A 21,196-nucleotide genomic window follows, 5' to 3' on the forward strand; every position below is an offset into this window, starting at 1 on the left:
CTCAAAATCATGACCTGAGCCGAAGTTGGATGCCTAGCCAACTGAGCCACAGAGGCACCCCAGAATTTTCCTTTTTAAGGCTGAATAATATTCTGCTGCATGTATAGACCACATTTTACTTACCCATTCATCTTTCTGTGAATGGACACAAGGTTGCTTCCACCTCTTGTCAGTTGTGAATAAGGCTGTCAACATGGGTGTGCAGATATCTTGAGATCCTGTTTTCAGTCCTTTTGGCTGTATACCCAGAAGTGGGATTGATGGATCATATGGTAATTCTTTTTTTTTTTAATTACAATTTTTTTAGTGTTTATTTATTTTTGAGAGAGAGAGAGAGAGGGAGCACGAGCAGGGGAGGGGCAGAGAGAGAGGAAGACCTAGGATCCAAAGCAGACTCCAGGCTCTGAGTTGTGAGCACAGAACCTGATGTGGGGTTCAAACTCATGAACCGCAAGATCATGACCTGAGCTGAAGTCAGACACTTAACTGACTGAGCCACCCAGGCTCCCCTAATTTTTTTTTTAATGTTTATTTATTTTTTTTTTAATTTTTTTTTTCTTTTTTTTCAACGTTTATTTATTTTTGGGACAGCGAGAGACAGACCATGAACGGGGGAGGGGCAGAGAGAGAGGGAGACACAGAATCGGAAACAGGCTCCAGGCTCTGAGCCATCAGCCCAGGGCCTGACGCGGGGCTCGAACTCCCGGACCGCGAGATCGTGACCTGGCTGAAGTCGGACGCTTAACCGACTGCGCCACCCAGGCGCCCCAATGTTTATTTATTTTTGAGAGACAAAGTGCAAGCAGGGGAGAGGCAGAGAGAGGGAGACAGAATCTGATGCAGGCTCTAGGGCTCTGAACTGTCAGCACAGAGCCCGTTGTGGGGCTTGAACTTGCTAAGCATGAGATCATGACCTGAGCCGAAGTTGGACACTTAATCAACTGAGCTGCCCAGGTGCCTTGGTAATCCTATTTTTAATTTTAGTTGTTTATATTTTGTTTCACTTAGGTTTTTGGTACTTCCAGGAAAAGCTGTGTGCTGGGCTCTTAGAGCTTTTGCAATGATGGTGTGACTCTGTCACCACCTGGTGGCCATTAGTGTTTTTGCAGCAGCAGGTAAAGTGGGCCAAAGAAGTTTTTTTAGGTCTTGGAAAAGTCCTTGAAGCATTTTTCTGTTTTTCAGGCCTTCTCTCCAGCATCCTCATCAAGCAGTTGTCTGACCTTTGCTTGAACACCTCCACTGATTGGGAGAGGTGGTTTTATTACTTATCAGCCAGCTCCATTGTTGGACACCAATTGTGAAGAAAAGGATTCTTTAGAGAAAAAATCCTCCCCCTTAGTAATATCAAATAGGAATAACTAAGGTGCATTGGGAGCTGGTTTGTGGGGAAATTGGAGACCCAGGAAAGGTATTTGATAGGCCAGGATGAGCTTGAGAGCCTGACTGCCAGAATTAGCCATTTTCTCAGCAGACCCTAGCATGAATCAATCTGTCCTGTTTCCATAGGTCACCAAGTCTCTGATTTAGAAATGACAGTGATTCAGCCTCCCCTAAAGATGGAGTTTATGTTTCCACCTTAGGCCATATGTGTTTTAAAATGATTAAAGCTGATTGGGGCACTGGGTGGCTTAGATGGTTAAGCATCTGACTCTTCATCCCAGCTCAGATCTTCATTTCATGGTTGTGAGTTCAAGCCTTGCAATGGGCTCCATGCTGGGTGTGGAGCCTACTTAATAATAAGTTAATAAAGTAATTAAAGCTGAGTTTCAATCTGGGCTAAGAATGAAACTTTTCACTGATGTAGACCAGTGGTCTCAGCTGGTCAGGATGAAGGTGTTTTACGTGTATGTTAATTAAGGCTGCCCTATAGGTATCTAGGTTAAAGTATGCACCAAATGGAACAGTCTGACAAGGACTGGTGTAAAGCCTGAGTCGCAAGTGCATCTTCAGAAAGGCACAATTGAGAATATGTTTGTCCCCTCTCTGGGAAAGAGTCCCTGCCCCCTGCCCAGTGAGCAGCCTGGCCTGGTATCCAGTAGGTGCTCAGTAAATGTCTCATTCTGCCATGAAGTGATGTGGCAGTGAGAAAGGCCTTGGGAAGCTGGGACCAGAGGGGTAGGGGAAGCTTTGTCATTTTTTTAGTGTTGATTTCTATCTTAATTGTCCTGTGGTCAGAGAACATAGTCTCTGTGGTTTCAAGTCTTTGAGATTTGTTGAAACTTACTTTATGATCAAGCATACAATCAATTTTGTAAGTGTTCCTCATGAGTCTGAAAAGAATGTATAGTCTTCAGGCATTGAGGGCAGTGTCCCATTTTTGACACATGCTAATCCTATTGTTTACATGTCCAATATCCTGGTTTTTTGTCTGCTTTTTGTAAACCTAGATTAGTCAACCTCCAAATGATGCATGGTAAGAATGTTGTTTCAAGCAGCTGAATGTTGGGGTGGTTTGTTACTCAGAATCATTATATGACAACTAGCTGATACACAAGGTAGACTTGTGTTCACTAGAAAGCCCTAGAAAATAGTGCACCCGGGGCGCAGCTGGGTGGAGGAGGAACTTAGGAGACCTGGAGTTCCCAGAACTGGACTGGAAATGAGTGGGATGAAGGGTTCTAGAAGCCAGAGCCATGTGACTGTGCCTATGTCTTGATTATTCCCTAGGACATGGGGCAAGCTTTCCAGGGCTCTTCTGACTTTGGATCAGACAGACCTAGATGTGAATCCCAGCCTGGCTGTTACTGGCTATGTTTCTTTCCTGCTCTGAGCCTTGGCGTCCTCGTGATAAAATGGGGAGAATCCTTAACCTTTCACATTGTTGAAGGGGCTGGAGAGAACACTGGCACACATCTGGGGCTTAGAAAATACGGGCTCTTAGCGATGCTACTACAAAATGCTTTCTCATTCCTTTCTCATGCTTAAGAAACCGTGCAGAGGAGGAGTTCGTATCCATGCTTCAGTGGAGTGCTCCAAGGGGAAGTTACCAGCTAGGGCCTGGGGCATGACTTGAGCCACTCTTCACTTGCAGGCTCGCACTTCAGTGTGCCCTGTTCTGTGTCATCACTTGTTTCATAGTTATCAGCCAGAGAAGCAGTGTGGTGCAGGAGAGCATTAGGTATGGGTTCAGTTTTTAAAGACTTTCCATAAAAGTTCAACAGACAGACAAGTACACAAATCCCAAGTCTACAGCTGGATGAATCTTCACAAAGTAAACACAGTCATGTAACCAGCACCCACATCGAGAGATAGAACATGACCAGCACCCCAGAAACTCCCCTTTCCATCCTGCCAAGGGTAACCATCACCCTGACCTTAAGCACCATAGATTATTTTGCCTTTTTAAAAAATGTTTTATTTTTATATTTTTGAGAGAGCAAGTGTGCCTAAGTGGGGGAGAAGCACAGAGAGAGGGGGACAGAGGATCCGAAATCAGCTCTGTGCTAATGGACTGCTAAACTGACTGAGCCAGCTAGGTGCCCTTGTTTTATCTTAAAAATTTTTTTAATGTTTTTATTTTATTTTATTTTTTATTTTTTAACACTTATTTATTATTGAGAGACAGAGGGAGACAGAGCATGAGCAGGGGAGGGGCTGAGAGACGGGGAGACACAGAATCTGAAGCAGGCTCCAGGCTCTGAGCTGTCAGCACAGAGCCCGACATGGGGCTCGAACTCACAAACCATGAGATCATGACCTGAGCCGAAGTCAGACACTTAACTGACTGAGCCACCCAGACGCCCCTGTTTTTATTTTTGAGAGAGAGAGAGACAGAGTGTGAGTGGGGAAGGGGAAGAGAGAGGGGGAGACACAGAATGTGAAGCAGGGTTCAGGCTCTGAACTGTTGGCACAGAGCCTGACACGGGGCGGGGCTCAAACTCACAGATGGTGAGATTATGACCTGAGCTGAAGTTGGGTGCTTAACCTGCTGAGCCAGCTAAGTGCTCTCTGTTTTGCCTTTTTAATATTTTATTTTTATTTATTTATTTTTAAATATTTTATTTTTAAGTAATCTCTACCCCCAATATGGGGCTCAAACGTACAACCCCAAGATCAAGAGTCAAATGCTGTACAGACTGAGCCAGCCAGTTGACCCTGTTTTGTCTCTTGAAGCTTTTATTTTTACTTTACTTTTATTATTATTATTATTTTTTATTTGAGAGAGAGAGGTATGAGCGGGGGAGAGGGACAGAGGGAGAGAGAGAATCTAAAGCAGGCTCCAATCTCAGCATGGAGCTCAATGTGGGGCATGACCTCAACTTCTGCTGAAATGAAGAGCTGCCATTCAACTGACTGAACCACCCAGGTGCCGCTTGCCTTTTTTTTTTTTTTTTTTTTTGTTAAACATTGTATGAACCAAATTTCCTATTACAAAATATTTACCCATGTTGATTTGGGTAGTTACAATTTGTTTACTCTCATGACTATATAGTGTTCCATTATAGGGCTTCTGCACAATTTGCTCATTCTTGTGAAAGGCATGGGGAAAGTCTCTGGATTGGCTATTATAAATAGAACTGTTATGAACAGCTTGTCCTAACCTTTTGGTGAGCTCATGTACACATTTCTGGTTTATGCCTTTCTAGGAGTGGAATTGCTGGGGATGGGTTTAAATTCATCAGGCCACTTACAAGCTTTGTGAACCAGTGCAGGTTATTTAGCTTCTCTGAGACTCCTTTCTCACGTCTGTATATTGGAAATAGAAATAGTTACCCCTCTGTGTTGTGGCCAGGCCTGAATAAAACAATATCTACAAGGTGTCTGGCTCCAATGTAGCTCCCCTTTCTTTCCTCCTCCCTCTGCCATGCCAGAGCCCCCTCTGCCCTAGGACACGGCTCTGCTGCTAGGCTCCCCATTTGCCAGGAATCCTCTACACGAACCTGGGAAGCTTGTCTACTGCCCAGGGCTCGTGAGTGCTTTTCCCCAGCCATGGGCTCTCCTCTCTGATTCAGCCACAGGTCCAGCCCAGCACTAGCTTGCTATGGTCACCATCACTGCTAACAAATGTTTTTATGATGGTCTCAGTAAAAGTGTGCTTTGCAGCCAGTGTTCTCTGGAGACTGGCCCAGTAGAGGCAAGGAATGAGGAGTGAGGGGAGGGAACAGCTAGCTGGCTGAGATCCAGCCCAGGAATTTAGAACAGACATACCTTTCTTGCCTGGTCTTTCTTCCCTGATGTCCAGGCAGGAGTTTTTCTTAAGCCCTTGTATTCCTTACTTTCCTGAAACACTTCAAGTCAGGCCATGAGGGTCACTGGCCAGCTGGGGAATTGCCTACAGGGAGCTCTGTTAAGATAGAGCTGACTTCTGTCCTCTGTGTAATGGCAGCCTGGAGCGTTGTGTTGAGAAAGATTCTGAAGGTATTGTCCAGGCTCAGGAAAATGTGCTCTGATTGGTTAGTTATGTCTGTTATATGTATGGGGAGTGGTGGTAGCAGCATACATTTCACGTATTTGCCTCTATCTTTGGCTTAAAGGTATTGGTTAGTACTGCTCAGAATAGACATGTATTTGATTTAGAGAAGTAAATGGAATGTTTTTAAATAGGTGGGCTAAGTCTATTATCATTTATATGATTATTGACATATCTGGGTTGATTTCTACCATTATATTTTGTGTTTTCACTATTGTTTCCCCCTTTTCTTTTTTTCTATTTTAAGTTTATTTTTATTTATTTTGAGAGAGAGAAGTAAGCAGGAGAGGGGCAGAGAGAGAGGGAGACAGAATCTCAAGTAGATTCGGCACTGTCAGTGCAGAGCCCAATGTGGGGCTCGAAATCATGAACTGTGACATCATGACCTGAGCCAAAATCAAGCCTCAGATGCTCAACCGACTGAGTCACCCAGGCACCTCCTCCCCTTTCTTTTCTCTGTTGGATTTGTAAGTTTTTTTAAAGTTTTTTTTGAAATAGAGTGCACATGAGAGCAGAGGAAGAGCAGAGAAAATGTGAGACAGAGGATCCGAAGCAGGCTCAGTGCTGTCAGTGCAGAACCTGATGCGGGGCTCAAACTCTCAAACCATGAGATCAGGACCTACGCCATAGTTGGATGCTTTACTGACTGAGCCACCCAAGCACCCCAAATTTATAAAGTTTTCTGTAATATCCTGGTCTGTTTTCTTCTCTTGCCTGGTTTGAATCATATAAAAAAAACTTCTCTTATTTTAGAGGCTATTAAAAAATTTTAATATGCATATCTGTTATTGCTTCTGTCCAGAACAATGTCCTTTTCTGGCCTATTTTTTTTTCTTCTTTTTATAAAAAAGTTTTAATGTTTATTTATTTTTGAGAGAGAGAGAGACAGAATGGAGCAGACGAGGGGTAGAGAGAGGGACACACACACAGAATCTGAAGCAGGCTCCAGGCTCCGAGCACAGAGCCCAATTCAGGGCTTGAACCCACGAACTGTGAGATCATGACCTGACCTAAAGTCTGACGCTTAACTGACTGAGCCAACCAGGTGCCACTTTCCTGACCTATTTTCATTGAGAAGTTTTGTTTTATCATTTTAAATGCAAAATTGATGATTTTCTCAGTTGATTAACTTTGTGTACGTATTTTATAAGTTTCCTTACTCATCTTGTTTCTCTTAGCCCATTACATATTCTTTTTGCTGAATAATACCACCATTTCTGCTACTAGTAGGTAGCATTAGTCAGGAGCTTTCTACGTGCTAGACACTGTCCTGATAATCCTGCATGTCATCCTTTAATCTTCCCCACAGTCCCAGGAGTTTGTCATCCCTACCTTGCGGATGAGGAAACAGAATCCCAGAAAGGGTAGGGTATCCCTGAGGCCTAACATTAGTAAGAAGTGTGGCTGGGCTTCAGTCCTGGCTATTGTGTTGCTCTTTGCTCAGTGTATTTACATTTTTTGTTTTGAAATCATTTTAGATTTACAGAAAATTTGCAAAGACAGTACAAAGAATTCCCATATATTCTCCACCAGCTTTCCCTAGTGTTAACATCTTAACGAGAGCATGTGGTACATTTAGCAAAACTAAGAAATTCACATTAGTACAATACTAGTAACTACAGACTTTATTTGGATTTTACCAGTTTTTCCACTCATGTCTTTTTCTTTTCCAGGATCCAATCTGGGATCCCACATTGCATTTTAGTATATGTATGTGTATTTAAAAATATTTTTAGTATGGAAGACTTCAAATTTATATCAAATGGAGAGAATAGTAAAATTTATCTATCACTCGGCATCAAGAATGATTAATTCATGACCAGTTTGTTTCATTCACACCCAAACCAAATTACTTTTTTCTTTTTCTTGGTCCTGGTGGCCAGTAGTTTACAGATACATGCCCTACACATGACCTTCTTATTTCATCTGTTTTCTGTATGTCCATTCTCTAATTCATGCACTTTACAGACTTTCTAGGGGCAACAACTAGAACAACTTCTTCTTTCTTCTTCTCCTTCTCCTTCTTCTTCTTCTTCTTCTTCTTCTTCTTCTTCTTCTTCTTCTTCTTCTTCCTCTTCCTCTTCCTCTTCCTCTTCCTCTTCCTCTTCCTCTCCCTCTCCCTCTTCTTCCCCTTCCCCTTCCCCTTCTTCTTCTTCTTCTTTTTGCAAGAAGAAATCTTTATTTCCCACTTTGTAGAAAGAATTGAGAGGCCCAGGGTTGGCAAAGTTATGATTACTTAGAAATAACTTATCAGTTAAGATTTCCTCCTGAAAAACTTTCAAAAGACTTAAGTCTTTCACTGTTTTAAAAAATGTGTATTTTAATTTTTACCAGATAGTATATTCACATGTATTCACATGTAAAAGGTACTGAAGGGTTGGTTGCAGGCAGTGCTCCATGGCAGATGATTGAAATTGTCTAACACAATATGAACTTGGTATAGCAAGAAGGTTTAACCTATTCAGGTGTTTTCTCCCCATGAGATCAGCTGTTGCATATACTTAAACAGTGTTGCAGCTGTCGCTAAAGTGCACTTGAGATATGCCCTTGTACAGACTCATGAGGGAGGAAAAAGAGGGTCAGGAGTACCCACCTTCACAAATTACATGGTCTTCTGAGGCATCCCACTTCATTTCAATCTTCCCTAACATTTAATACCTCTACTGTTTGGGGACATTCCTTTTTTTTTTTTTTTTAAAGTTACTTATTTATTTTGAGAGAGATAGAGAGTGCAAGTGGGGCAGGGGCAGAGGGGGTGAGTACAGAGGGACAGAGGATCCTAAGCAGGCTCTGTGCTGACAGTAGAGAGCCTGATGTAGGGCTTGAGCTCATGAACTATGAGATGATGACCTGAGCTGAAGTCTGACACTTAATCAGCTAGGCCACCCAGGCGCCCCTGGGACATTCCATTCTTAGCATGAATTTCTTACATATGAAATAACAGTAGATGAATTTGATCTGTGAATCCTCTTAGAATTGGAGGTAGCATTGGGTTAGTGTATGGTTTTCTGAGGGGAGGGTTCCAAAGCAAAAGGGGACAGGGTTTTAAATGTTCATGAGACACAATGAGGTGTAATATAAACCACAGAATTAAACTTTTACTTCCTTTTTTTTTCTATGTAGAAAAAAAATAAAAGGTACTAAAGTGTCTGTAGACTAAAGTCTCTCTCCCCTGACTTTCCGTCACCTAGTTGCCTTCCCTGGAGAGAGCTGATCATTTTCTTTCTTTTTTTTTTTTTAAAGATTTTTTTAAGTGTATTTATTTATTTTGAGAGACAGAGAGTGCGAGTCAGGGAGGAGAGAGGAGAAAGAGAACACCAAGCAGGCTCTGTGCTATGAGCACAGGGCCTCACATGGGGCTTGATCTCACAGACAGTGAGATCATGACCTGAGCAGAGATCAGGAGTCAGACACTTAACCAAATGAGCCCCCAGCTGCCCCGAGAGCTGGTAAGTTTCTAGGGAGGAGACTAACAAGCTTTTTCTGTGAGGGATCAGTTAGACATTGTATGCTTTGTAGGTGGACCGCTGTTCTAGTGTATCCTTGAGAGAAATGTTATGCAAATATAAGCCCATACGTGCATATGTTCTTTCCCACAACTGGGCAAAAATGGTAGCATAATATACAGAATGTTCTGGACTTGGCTTTTATCAGTTAAACCAGGAGTTGGCAAACTATGTCCCACAGGCCAAATCTAGCCTGTTACGAGTTTCTATAAATAGCTTTATTGGAACCTATATTTATTTGTTTACATATTGTTTGTGGCTGCTTCCATGCCACTAAGGCAGAGCTGAATAGCTGTGACAGAGAACATGTGGTTTGTAAAGCCTCTGGCCTTTTTTGTTTGCTCGCTGGCCTTTTAGAGAAAATGCTTGCTGGTGTCTGAGTTAAACACGATGTTTCAGCCTTTCTAAGCCAGTTTTGAAAGCGCTGCCTCACCCTTTCTCATGGCAGCATACTATTTCTGGGTATGGCTGCACCGTAATTCATTTAATCAGACCCTCTTGCAAGAGGTATTTGGATCATTTCTGACTGACCTTTACTGCTACAAATAACATGGCAGTGGGTAACCTTGCACTCACTTCTTCTTCTGCAAGTGTGAATATATTTACAGGATGCATTCCTGGAAGTAGAATCGCGCCATCGAAGCAGAGCACACTGGTCATTTTGACAGCTTCTGTCAAATTGCCCTCCGCAGAGATTTATCAGCTTACCTTCTCACCAATGTTACGAAAGTGCCTGTTTGCCCCATCTTTGCCAGCAGAATGTCCTGCCAGCCTTTAGATCTTTACCAACTGCTTCATGAAAAACGAGGTGTCCCAGGTGGCTCACTTCGCACTTTTATTCTGGGGAGTTGCATCTCCTTTCCGGCATTTAAGAGGCAAGCGCTCCTTTCTGCTGCTGGTGGTTTATCCTCCTGGTCTGAGAGTCTTCTGGGGGGTGGTCAGTCTTGGGGAATGGGCCTCTCTGTCTCTCTCTGACTCTCTTATGTCACTTTCGCAAACAAGCTTTTGGGGAACGAAAGTTTTAAGGACAAACGTGGGATGGCAGTTAGTGCTGTCGACATTCCAGACATCAGAACTGGGGAGCCGGGGGCGCTCTGGAGGGATATTTCCACTCTGCTCTGAACTTGGAAGGCTAACTTTCAGGGGGCACAGGCTTTCCTCTTCCTCCATTGTGCTTCTGCTGACACAGGCAGCCTCGTGCTCCTCCAGCTTTTTGATGGGGACCACGTGGCAGGCGTTGTATTTGCAGCTGGCCATCTTTTTGGCTTTCTTGGGGTTCTTTCTCCTGCAGGATGCCAGGTGGTACTGAAATCTGCTGAGTGGGACTCGGTGGTGCGGGTTGTAAGGGCAAATTTCTAAGGCTTCTGGCTCCATGAGAAACTGTTCTTGAGGCAGAGTAGCTCACTTCCCAGATTGAAAATGAAACGCCCCTGTTGGAAGAGCCCTTGGTAAGGAGGATGGAGCTGTCCTCTGCCCAGAGTTGGCCCTTAGAACTCTGTTGGCCAAGGTCTTAACAACTCATTGTTTCCGGTGCTCTGCAACCACAAGTGGTGGGTTAGGAAAGGGACAAGGAACTGTCGGGGGCAGCTGCACAGAGAGCAGAGTTACACAGAAGAACCGTATAAAGCACATGCGAGAGCCAGAACACCACAGCAGCCCCACAGGAAGGTGAAGAGGGTACATGCCAGCTCTGCTTGATTCCTAGAGGTACACTGTGTGATGTCAGGGAGCAGTCGTGAATGGTCACAATGGGCAGCTGGAGTCATCAGTGAAAGGCCACTTGTCCATCGCTTTCAAGAGGTGGGGTAGCTTTGGGGAAAGCTGCCATTCACAATTGCTGGTGACATGTCTTTTGTCATTTAACTGTTTCTAAACTTGTATGTTTAATGTAATTCCTGATATATTTGAGTTTAAATCTATTATATTGTGCTTCCTGACCTATTCTTTGGTTGATTTTTTTCTCTCTTCCTCCCTAATTTTAGATAGACAGTTTAAAAAAATTCTTTCCATTTCCCCCACAGTTTTGTAAGTTACACATTCTCTAATCATTAGTAGTTACTTTACAGATTGAAACATTCGTAAATAACTTACCAAGGTTTAAAGTTCATAAAAGTCTCATCCTCTTTCCAAGTAGTACAGGACTTTCTCTACATACACTTTCCTCTTGACTTATTATGTTATTATTTTAAGCCTAATTTTAAAAAGTTGCCCAGACAGCATTGCTACTGTCATTCCACACGGTCCAGGTTTGTTGCCACTTGTCCTCATGTTGACTTCTCTCTGCTGCTTGTATTTCAGACCTGCCACGTGGGATCACTTGGTTTCCGTTAGAGGTTTACCTTTTAGAGCGTTCTCCTGATGAACTCTTTTGGTTTTGTTTGTCTGAAATCGTCTTTATCTTATCCTCCTTCTTGAAGAATAACTTTGTGGAGTATAGTTGTGCTATTTTCCTTTCTTCACTGAAGCGGAGTTCAGTTTCTTCCAGCTTCCACTAGGGTTGAGAATTCAGAATTCCACCACTACCTAACTTCTTGTGAAGGTAATCTGTTTCTTTTCATGTCTCTTTTAAAGAACTTTTCTTTCTCTTTAGTTTTTCTGTAGTTTCACTATCATGTTGACATGTGGGTCTCTTTTTTATTTATTCTTTGTTTTTACTTTTAGACCTCTGGAATCTGTGGATTAGTGTCTTTCATTAGTTTTGGGAAATGTTCAGCCATGGTGTCTTCAAATATTGCTTCTACCTTATTCTCGTACTTCCACTGAAATGATACATGTCACTTCCGCCGACATTTCATTGTCCTGAGTGAGCCTTCTGGCCACACTACACTCTTGGTCAAAGAGGTACAGTCTTATTGTGTACCCAGAAGGAGGAGAATAGGAACGTTGTCAAGAGACCTAAAAGGTACCTGGCTGGCTCAGTCTGTGGAGTGTGTGACTCTTGATCTCAGGGTTGTGGGCTCGAGCCCCATGTTGCATGTAGAGATTACTTAAAAATAAAATCTTAAAAAAAAAAGTCCTAAGAACGTCCTGTGTCTCCTTGTCACCAATATTTGTTTCCCTTTTCTCCACACACACATAACATACTCCCTCCATCTCCAAGGGAGAAAACCCAAAGTCCTAACTTAGAGTGGGGGATAAACACCTTGGTCAGTGCTCACTGGGGGCTGCTTGCATTCTGGCAGGAACTTACTCTAGAATGCTGGGCATTCTAGTGCTTCCAACCAACCTGTTGCTGTGAGGAATGAGGGGCTCACGGAGTTGTGCTCACTGTACCCCTTTACTCCCCATCCCCCTAGGGATAGCTCCTGGTATACTTTGTTGAGAAGGTGTCCTTGGTAAACTGTAACTTCCATTCCATTTATGGGATAGAGTGCCCATTTTCTGTAACCCTGCAACCCAGTATTGGAGGAGGTATGACACTGGCCCTGCTGGGAGTTAACATGTGGTTTGGTATCTGCTCTTCCATTCCCCCAAAGCCTGGCACAGTTTGTGGGCGATGCTTACAATGCTTTTTCAGTTCCTAGTCCCGTAGCCTTTTTCATGCTTATGACCAGGGCTGACCCAGACACTGAGTAATTCAGGCATGTGTAAGTCTGCAAATGGAGATGATAATGAAAGCACTTCACCCGTCATTGAAATCCACATAATAAGGAATGGGGCATTAGCTATTGCAGGCTTCTTTGTGGCCAAGTACCCATTAGTGTGGCAGGCCAGCATTTAGTCCATTATGGAGAGAGGGAAGACTGGACTTGATAATGCTTCTAATGGACATCTTGAATGGTCTGCAAGCCTGCAGCCTTCTCCCAGAATCTGTTCTGAGCCTGGGACCTGACAGGTTGCTCACCATGGAAACTTGAAGGGAGCGAGGGCTGCAGACACACCTATCTGAGTGGCACTTTCTGGGCCTGTCTGCACCTACATGACCAATAATGCAAGTGAGGTCAGATTCTGCTCATTACCCTCCCGCACTTACTATCTTGAGAGGTGCTACCGACAGATGGTAATGCAGGCGTGGAGAGAGAAGGTCGTGGAGCATGCAGGAATAATGTTTTCTGAAAATGAACAGTTGTGTGTCTTGGCCAGCCAAGTCATCACTTGTCATTATGGGGAGGGATGGAGCCATTAGAGGATTAGAGTCACAAGCTTGGGAGGACATCTTACATCAAGACTGGCTTCTCTCCCAGGGCTGGCATCCCTTCTGGAACATCCCTGGAGGATGGTCATATGGTGACAGGGAGCTCCCTACTCCCTAGAGAGTTTTGCTGTGGGTTTCTTACACTGAGCTGAGCCAAGCAGCCTCCTCATACCCCTTAGCATGTCAGTGTGAACTCTGTGCCCTCTGCTCTGGGAACATCCTTCAGTATGTAAGGATATCCCAAACATGCCAAACTCATGTCATGTGTATGTGGCGCTGGGGTGTGTTGTCCACTCCATTTCTGGCTCCCAGTGTCTCCCTGCATGTCCAGCAGACAGGTGTGGACAGCCTAGATATCCCCCCTGAGAACTCGAATTCTGGCCCGGGATTTCCTCTATGCTGTCCTCTGCCGGCTGCTCTTTGCTCAAGGCTGCCCTGGTCTCAGCCCACTGGGCTCCTGCTAGCCCCTTTGACTTGAGGACTTTATTTTGAAAACCCTCCCTGTTGCGTGGTACAGTGCTGCTCAAACTGTAACATGCATACGAATCGCCTGGGATCTTGTTAAGATGCCAGGCTGGGTGAAGTTTTTGGTTATCTCTGTCAGGTTTATGTATCATGGCTGTGCTAGATTTGTAGATGAGTTGGAGCACATTTTATCTTTTTCTGCTTTCTGGGTAGTTAAACAGCCTAGGAACATTGTTGGAAAGTTTTAAAGAACTTGTCTACTAAACACTTGGACTCCTAACACTTTTGAGAAATAGTTCTATGTCCATGTTCACCTTGGTTCCATGGTTTTCTGCTTCTCTTGGCAATTCTCACTTATCTAGAAAAGTATGCTGTTAGGGACTGAATTGTGTCCCCCTGCCCCCCCAATTCATGTGTGGAGGCCCTATCTTCAATGCGATGGTATTTGTAGGGGCCTTTAGGGAAGTAATTAAAGTTAAATGAGATATAAGGGTGGGGCCCTCATCCAGTAGAGCTGGTGTCCTTATAAGAAAAGAATGAGACTGCAGAGATATCTCTCCACAGGAGCACAGAGGAGAGGCCATATGAGGACATGGTGAGGTGGCCATCTGCAAGCCGGGAAGAGAGATCCCACCAGACACCAACCCTGCCAGCACCGTGATCTTGAACTTCCAGCCTCCAGAATTGTGAGAAAATGAACTTTTGTAGTTTAAGCTACCCAATCAGTGGTATTTTGTTATGCAGCCTGAGCAGACTGATATACAGGCATTCCCCACTGAACATTCTAGATAAACTAGGATACTGTGTGTATTGTTTATCTCTTATAATTTGAAAACTCTTCTCTGCATCTTTGGTTAAATTTCCTTTACTTTTCTAATTTTTATTTATTTTTTTGTACTCTCTCTCTTTCATGCTCCCTGCCCTCTCTCTTTATTGGGATTTTACAAGTCTAGGTATCTTACAGCTCTTTACAAGGAGCAGAGTCTTTGATTTACCAGTTCTGATTTTTATGTTTTCTAGTTCATTAACTTTTACCTTAACTTTTAATTCTTTCCCTGAGTTTATCTTGTTGCTTATTTTCCAGCTTCTTGAGTTGGATGCTTCATTTACTTTCAGTCTTCCTTATTTTATAACAAAAACATTTAGAGCTACAGGCAGTGTTTAGTTACATTCCATGAGTTTTGCTATGCAGAGATCCAATTGTCATTATGTTCTGAATGGCCTATAATTGCAGTTTTGTTCCCTTCCTTGACTTGAGTTATTTAGGAATAAATTTCCAAGTGATTTAATTTTTTTCATTTATCCTTTGGTTTTTAATCTCTGTTTTTATTGCATTGTGGTCAGATAATGTGACCAAAGAGGATTGCTCATTAGTATCTCTGAGGTTTCCTTGTGGCCTTGAATGTCACCAGTTTTAGTCATTTCCTTACAGATGTTTGAATTAAATGCCTTTTCTGTTTGTATGTATTTATTACGTGAAGCTGGAACATGAGTCCTACAGGGAGCTGGAATATTATATCCCTTTCCTGGGGAATTGCCGTGTCTGTCCACATGATCCAGGAAGTTCTAGGTAAAACAGACTGTGTACCTTCATTTAGCTCAGTGTTTCTGAGCCTCAGTTTCTCTTAATGCCTCATAGTGTCTTGAACAGCCAGTTTTCCATGGAAAGTATTTCAGAGAATTTTGTTTTAAGGTCTACTCTTATTCCTTGAGGGACAACTATTTATGAAAGGTCCTAGTACTCAGGCCCCTCCTTTGGACCTCTGAGCCCATTCTTGAGTTCCTGTTGCTTCTCTGTTCATTTTACAGAAGGGGGCACTGCAGTGGAGGATGTCTATGTATCTCTGTAGGAAGCTGTACCAGTCTCAGCGCAAATAGGATTTGCTGTCCTTTTGTTTTGTTACCTTGGAGGCTGAATTGTCTGAAGCACCCAGCCAAGGGTTAACATCAACACCAAGCATTGGTCCCCTACAGCTGCTCTGAAGCATTAGCTTTCCTACTCCTTATTGCTTTGAGCTTGTCCATTGCATGGAGTCCTGCTGGAGATGTAGCTCTGTTTTCACTTGGGTTTCCCCAGAAGCAGAGCCTGAGATAAGGATTCAGACTCAAGTAGTGTCTTCAGGTAAGTCTCTAGAGAGCGGGGAAGTGAGATATATCTGTATACGTATATAAATATTTTAAAAGAATGAGACAAACACTGTCATGGTATGTCTTCTGTACTTTCTAAAGCTTTCAATGCACATATTTTTCCATAATAAGAAAACCAAGCAAAAATTGTATTCAGAAAAATATATATGGAAACTAGCAAAGGCTGGCAAAGATTAAAGTGTGAGTGGTTAATCCAGGTACCTCGGTGGGCATCTGAAGGCCTTTGGGGAAATAATGGGGAATGGTACAAAACACAACCTGGAATTGCCCCACCCAAGGGGTCAGGGAGCTGGAACACGTATACCCCGACTTCCATAAGACTCATCTGTTGACAGCTATGTCAGGGAGTTTATAAGCTCCTTGGCCCTTCTGACTTTCCAAGCATGGGCAGTCTTGGTACTACAAATAGATGTGGAGACTGGAGGTTAGGCAGAACATACCAGACCTTCCATATGGGAGGGGAACCCATGCATGGGACCATGCCTATGGGAGGGGCGCTGACTGCCTCTGCTTCAGGGTCCCTTCAGCTTACTCACACATCTATTTCTTCTTATTTGGTGATTTACGGCACAGCCAGTCCAACAAATGTTTAATGACCAGTTCTTTAAAAAAAAAAAAAAAAAAAAGTCCCCAACCTATCGCATCTGCTGATTTCCATGGTATGAACTCTCCCACTGTAGCTACCAGTGGTTTCACAAGGAGCTGGCAAGATCCAGCTCTCCCAGCACACCACTAGCCAGCGCTTCACTGGGTGGGCTTTCCTAGCATTATGTCTCACTTGAAGGATTCTAGCATGTGGTCTGGGCTCCTCCCTGGTTTATATACTAATACAGATTTTTCTGTGTTTTTCCTTTGACCATTTGGGCAGGCATCTGGCAAAAAAGCAGTTAAGAGTACACCACTGTCAGTCATCTGGAAATCCTTTCACTTTTAACCTTTCCGTGGCATTTCACTGCATGTGGGCTTTTCGTAAACAGCACTTATGTGAGTACGGGGAGGGGAAGCCACTGCCCTTTGCTTGCTCTGACATCTCCCCAGGAGGAGCTGCTGACCGCGCTGGCCAGATTGCAGATTGATAAATCCACTCTTCCTCATCCCCCCTGCCGTGTGGCAGGGTGGGGGTTGTGTGCCAGCTTCCCCTTCCTCGGCTCTCATTTTCTGATTCACCTGCTATGGTGTGCTGGGTAGCTATATACAATACAGAACACCGAGTTAAACTTGAATTCCAGATAAACACTGACACTTTTTTAGTGCAAGTATGTTCTAAATATTGCATGGGATATGTTTATGCTAAGAAATTACTTGGTGTGTGTCTGAAATTTGCATTTAAATGGGAATCCAGTATTTTTACTTGCTATATGTGGCAATCTAGGTACTGGTGACTTTGTTCTAGGGGTCCACTAGAATAGCTGGCTGTCAGATTTGGATTTGGGTTTTCATGGAACCTGTGGTTAGGGCTCATGCCCAATCATAATAATGTGGAAACTTGTTTACCATTTTCCTTTGTGTCTGGAGAGTCTGTGCCTTGGGCACTTTGTAAGGAAGAGTGGATGGCAGGGTGGGATTTAGTGTTCCTGGGTCCTCTAGCACGCTACCGTGGAACACCGGGAAAATCTCACTTTTTGGTTATAAATTTGGATTTTGGTTTTGGGTCCATCCTGAGTCTTGAATTTAATCTATGCACATTTATTGTGGCACCTATTATGTTCGGTCTTACTTCTGTCATTTTGTTAGTGCTGTTGTTTTTAATGAGCCATGTTTTCTTGAGTCAGTTTTATTTGTGGGTTAGAAGTCCTGCCTGTTGTATTAATTGTACCCAAGGTTACAAAAATCTTGGATTGCCCATCAAATGCTTTTCCTGCCTCTCACATATCTCATGTCTTTGAAACAATTTGGGATAAAGAACCGCATGACTATGATCATGGTTATTCATAATAATTGACTACTGCTCAAAATGAGACCCAAAGAAGGAAGGTGGCAGGGAGGAAACACCCCTACTTCTCTCTTGCCTTCCAGCCTCCACTACCAGAAGCCAGCCAACAAGGGTGTCCACAGCGCCGACCTTCAGGACGCAGAGCAGGGTAGGAAAATGGGTGGGTGGAGACTGGGGATGAAGAGCTGGCACAGCCTTCTAACTGAACAGATGAGGAGATGGAGGCCTAGACAGGGGAAGGACTTGCCGAAAGTCTCTTAGCAATTGAAGGACAAAATGAGGGCTTTACCCCCAGACCTCTTCATTCCCATATTTGATCGCAAAACTATACTGCTTTCAGGCGCCTGGATGGCTCAGCTGGTTAAGTGGCCGACTTTGGCTCAGGACACAGGTTCAAGCCCCGCGTCAGGCTCTGTGTTGACAGCTCAGGGCCTGGAGCCTGCTGCAGATTCTGTGTGTCTCTTTGCCCCTCCCCTGCTCACGCTCTGTCTCTCTCTTTCTCTCAAAAACAAATAAAAAAGCATAAAAAAAATTTAAAAACAAAACAAAACACAAAAAACTGTACTGCTTTACTTCCTTGACACGCGACTGTATTTTCTCATTTTCAAACCTTATTATAAAAACAAATCAGAAAATGCAAAAGTATATGAAGAAGAAAATAGCATGTAGCGCATATCCTTCCAAATTGCTTAGCGATGCATGAACACACACATTTAATAAAACTGGGAGTGGGCTTCAGTTGGTAGGAGGTTTCAGGGTGTGGTGGAGGGGCTGCTGCCTGGAGCTGGACCACGGGGAGGCCTCTCGTTGATCAGCCGGTTTATGGGGCTCCTGGCCCTGCCTTGCTGTCTCTTCCAGGCCCAGGGCCACTGCTAACATCCCAGAGCTCAGCTTCACCTCCCTTATTTTCACCTGCGCATTTGTAAATTACTTGTATTTCACTGCTTGTTTTTTATTTCTATAGTACTTTATATTGTGGGATAAAAATACAGAAAAAAACAAGGGCGCCTGTGTGGCTTAGTCGATTGAGTGGCCGACTTTTGATTTCAGCTCAGGTCGTGATCCCAGGGTTATGGGATTGAGCCCTGTGTTGGGCTCCATGCTGTGTGTGGAACCTGCTTAAGATTCTTTCTCTCTCTGTCTTTCTCTCTCCTTCCCTCCCTCCCTCTGTCCCTCTCCCCTACTCGCATGCATGTGCTCTCTCTCTAAATAAACAAATAATACAGAAAAAACATAACAGCCCATATGTACAGGTTAACATGATTATAACTACTTCCCAGATGAAGGAAAATTGGGTTTCCCAGAAACATCCCCCCCCATTACAGTCTTCCCCCTTCACCCGGAAATAACCCCTATCCTGACTTTTATGATAATTTCTGTGCTGTTCTTTATGGTTTTACCACCTGGGCAAGCCATTTATTTTTGGTTATAAAATGCTAATATTTTTATTTAAAAACATTTGGTAATTCTTGGCTTTTTTTTTTTTCACTCTTTCACATCTTCCCCACCCTCTCCCCAGCCCCTATTTATTGTAAGTGGAACTATTTTTTTTTCTATTTATTGTGGACTTTCTCCTTTATTTATCTATCTATCCATCTATCTATCTATCTATCTATTTGATTTTTTAAATGTTTATTCAGTTTTGACAGACAGAGTGTGAATGGGGAGGGACAGAGAGAGGGGGAGACACAGAATCTGAAGCAGGCTTCAGACTCTGAGCTGTCAGCACAGAGCCCAATGCGGGGCTCAAACTCATGGACCTTGAGATCATGACCTGAGCTGAAGTCGGCCGCTTAACCGACTGAGCCACCCAGGCGACCCCGGAGTTCTCTTTTTAAATGAGTTATTTCACATACATACTTTTTTTTTTTTTTCAACGTTTATTTATTTTTGGGACAGAGAGAGACAGAGCATGAACGGGGGAGGGGCAGAGAGAGAGGGAGACACAGAATCGGAAACAGGCTCCAGGCTCTGAGCCATCAGCCCAGAGCCTGACGCGGGGCTCGAACTCCCGGACCGCGAGATCGTGACCTGGCTGAAGTCGGACGCTTAACCGACTGCGCCACCCAGGCGCCCCTCACATACATACTTTTAAAGAAAAAATTAAGTGAAAGTAATTCAGGTAGCATATGAGATGGGCAAAATGCTGAAGGTGTTACCCAAAAAACCTGAAGTTTGGAAAACACTGTGCTTCATTTATGAAGAGAAAAAAGCCCCGGAGAAGTCTTTGAAGAGTCAGGGACCAGACGCAGGTGCTGTGTCCCCGGGCAGAGCTGGGCCCCAGACGTCAGCAGCTGTGGGGTGCACCAACAGCGAGTGCCCTCTGGGAAGCCCGGCAGCTCCAGTGCCACTATGACCGCCAGAGGGCAGTACGGCCCCAGTTTCTGCAGCAGCTTCGCCGGCAAGTTAGCAGCCTGGGGGGTGGAGGGTTAGGCGGCTCCTCTGCCTCCCAAATGCGGGTTCTTCTGGATTCACCCTAGTCTAGGGATCCTCAAACGGAGGTCTGGGACACGCTCCCTTCAGAATTACCTGGGTGCTTGCTAACCAGGTTTGGGGTCCTTCTTGGACCCATGGATCAGCACCTCTGAAGCTCCAGGTGTGTGGGATGGGGGGTCCGGTTAGGACAGCAAGGTTAGGAGGCCTGGAGAGTTTTGAGAACCTTTGCTCCACTCATCAGTCTTCTAGGGTCAGGGTTTGGGGCTGGTGTGTGTGTGTGTGTGTGTGTGTGTGTGTGTGTGTGTGTGTGTGTGTTGGTTGGGGGTGGGGCAGAACAGAAGATTATCACACAGTGTAAGTAGGGTTGAGTGTTGAGGGGCTTGGGCTTGCATTTTAGCTTCATTACTTACCTGGATGGGTGACAAGGTTTTGGATTTTTTTGGTTTTTCTTGGGTTTTGTATAGTATTTCTCAACTGTTCATTGTCCATCATCTATCCAGTAATAGTAACTAAACTCATATTATGTGTACTTTCCAGGTGTGGGGGTATAGTGGTAGACAAGACAGACACTGTCCCTGCCTTTCTAGAGTTCATGCTTTTGTGGGGAGTTAGATAATAGCAAATAATCCCGCAAATATGAAACTACAAATTGTAATAGCTGCTTTGAAGGAAGAGGAACTTCCTCAGGGTGCTATGTGAATGAAGAAGAACTACAGGAGTATGGGGGAGGGTGTGAGGGATTCTTCCCTTAGGAAATTATGCTTGAATTGAGATCTGAAGGGTGACTAGGAGTTAAGAGGGGGGAAGAGTTTTTCAGGTAGGAGACTCTGCATGTGCAAAGGCCCCGAGATGAGAACCAGCTCGCTGCCTTTGAGGAACTTCAAGAAGGTGGCATGGCTGGAGTGCAGGGAGAAAGGGGGAGAGTGGCTGCATGTGGGGTTTGGGCAGTAGACAGGGACCAGTACCCTTAGGTTCTCAAATTTCTCATCTTCAAAATGGGGCAGTAAAGTTTATCTTGCAAAGATGATTAAATATAATGATGAGTGCCAAGTGTCTAGTCTAGTGCCTAGTACACAGGTGGTGTCAGAGATGTGAATGTGTGTGGAAGGAAGGCACCTGGGTGGGGGTTGGGGGGGGCACAGCCTGGTTAAAGAGTGAGCCGT

General features: G+C 44.1%; 1 protein-coding gene, 1 long non-coding RNA gene and 1 other non-coding gene across 3 annotated transcripts in view; 2 read left to right on the plus strand and 1 right to left on the minus strand.

The window, feature by feature from the left end:
- Positions 1–21,196, plus strand: part of LOC147582745 (uncharacterized) — a 38,401-nt gene that overhangs the window by 2,583 nt on the left and 14,622 nt on the right. The window contains exon 2 of the long non-coding RNA XR_015248777.1: positions 14,081–14,202. This is a non-coding gene — a long non-coding RNA (uncharacterized LOC147582745). The remainder of the gene's footprint in view (positions 1–14,080; positions 14,203–21,196) is intronic.
- LOC112869746 (small nucleolar RNA SNORA28) lies at positions 7,796–7,920 on the plus strand. Its single transcript, XR_003224404.1, has one exon. It is a non-coding gene; the product is annotated as a small nucleolar RNA SNORA28 (small nucleolar RNA).
- On the minus strand, positions 9,739–10,636 carry GTSF1L (gametocyte specific factor 1 like). The gene is given in 2 exon segments (XM_025932545.2): positions 9,739–9,852; positions 9,855–10,636. Coding segments are annotated over 2 exon segments (504 nt in total). The 5' UTR covers positions 10,291–10,636; the 3' UTR covers positions 9,739–9,784.

The sequence above is a fragment of the Puma concolor genome, chromosome A3 (assembly GCF_028749965.1).
Source record: "Puma concolor isolate L17-30 chromosome A3, mPumCon1.1.hap2, whole genome shotgun sequence".
Taxonomy (NCBI): Eukaryota; Metazoa; Chordata; class Mammalia; order Carnivora; family Felidae; genus Puma; species Puma concolor.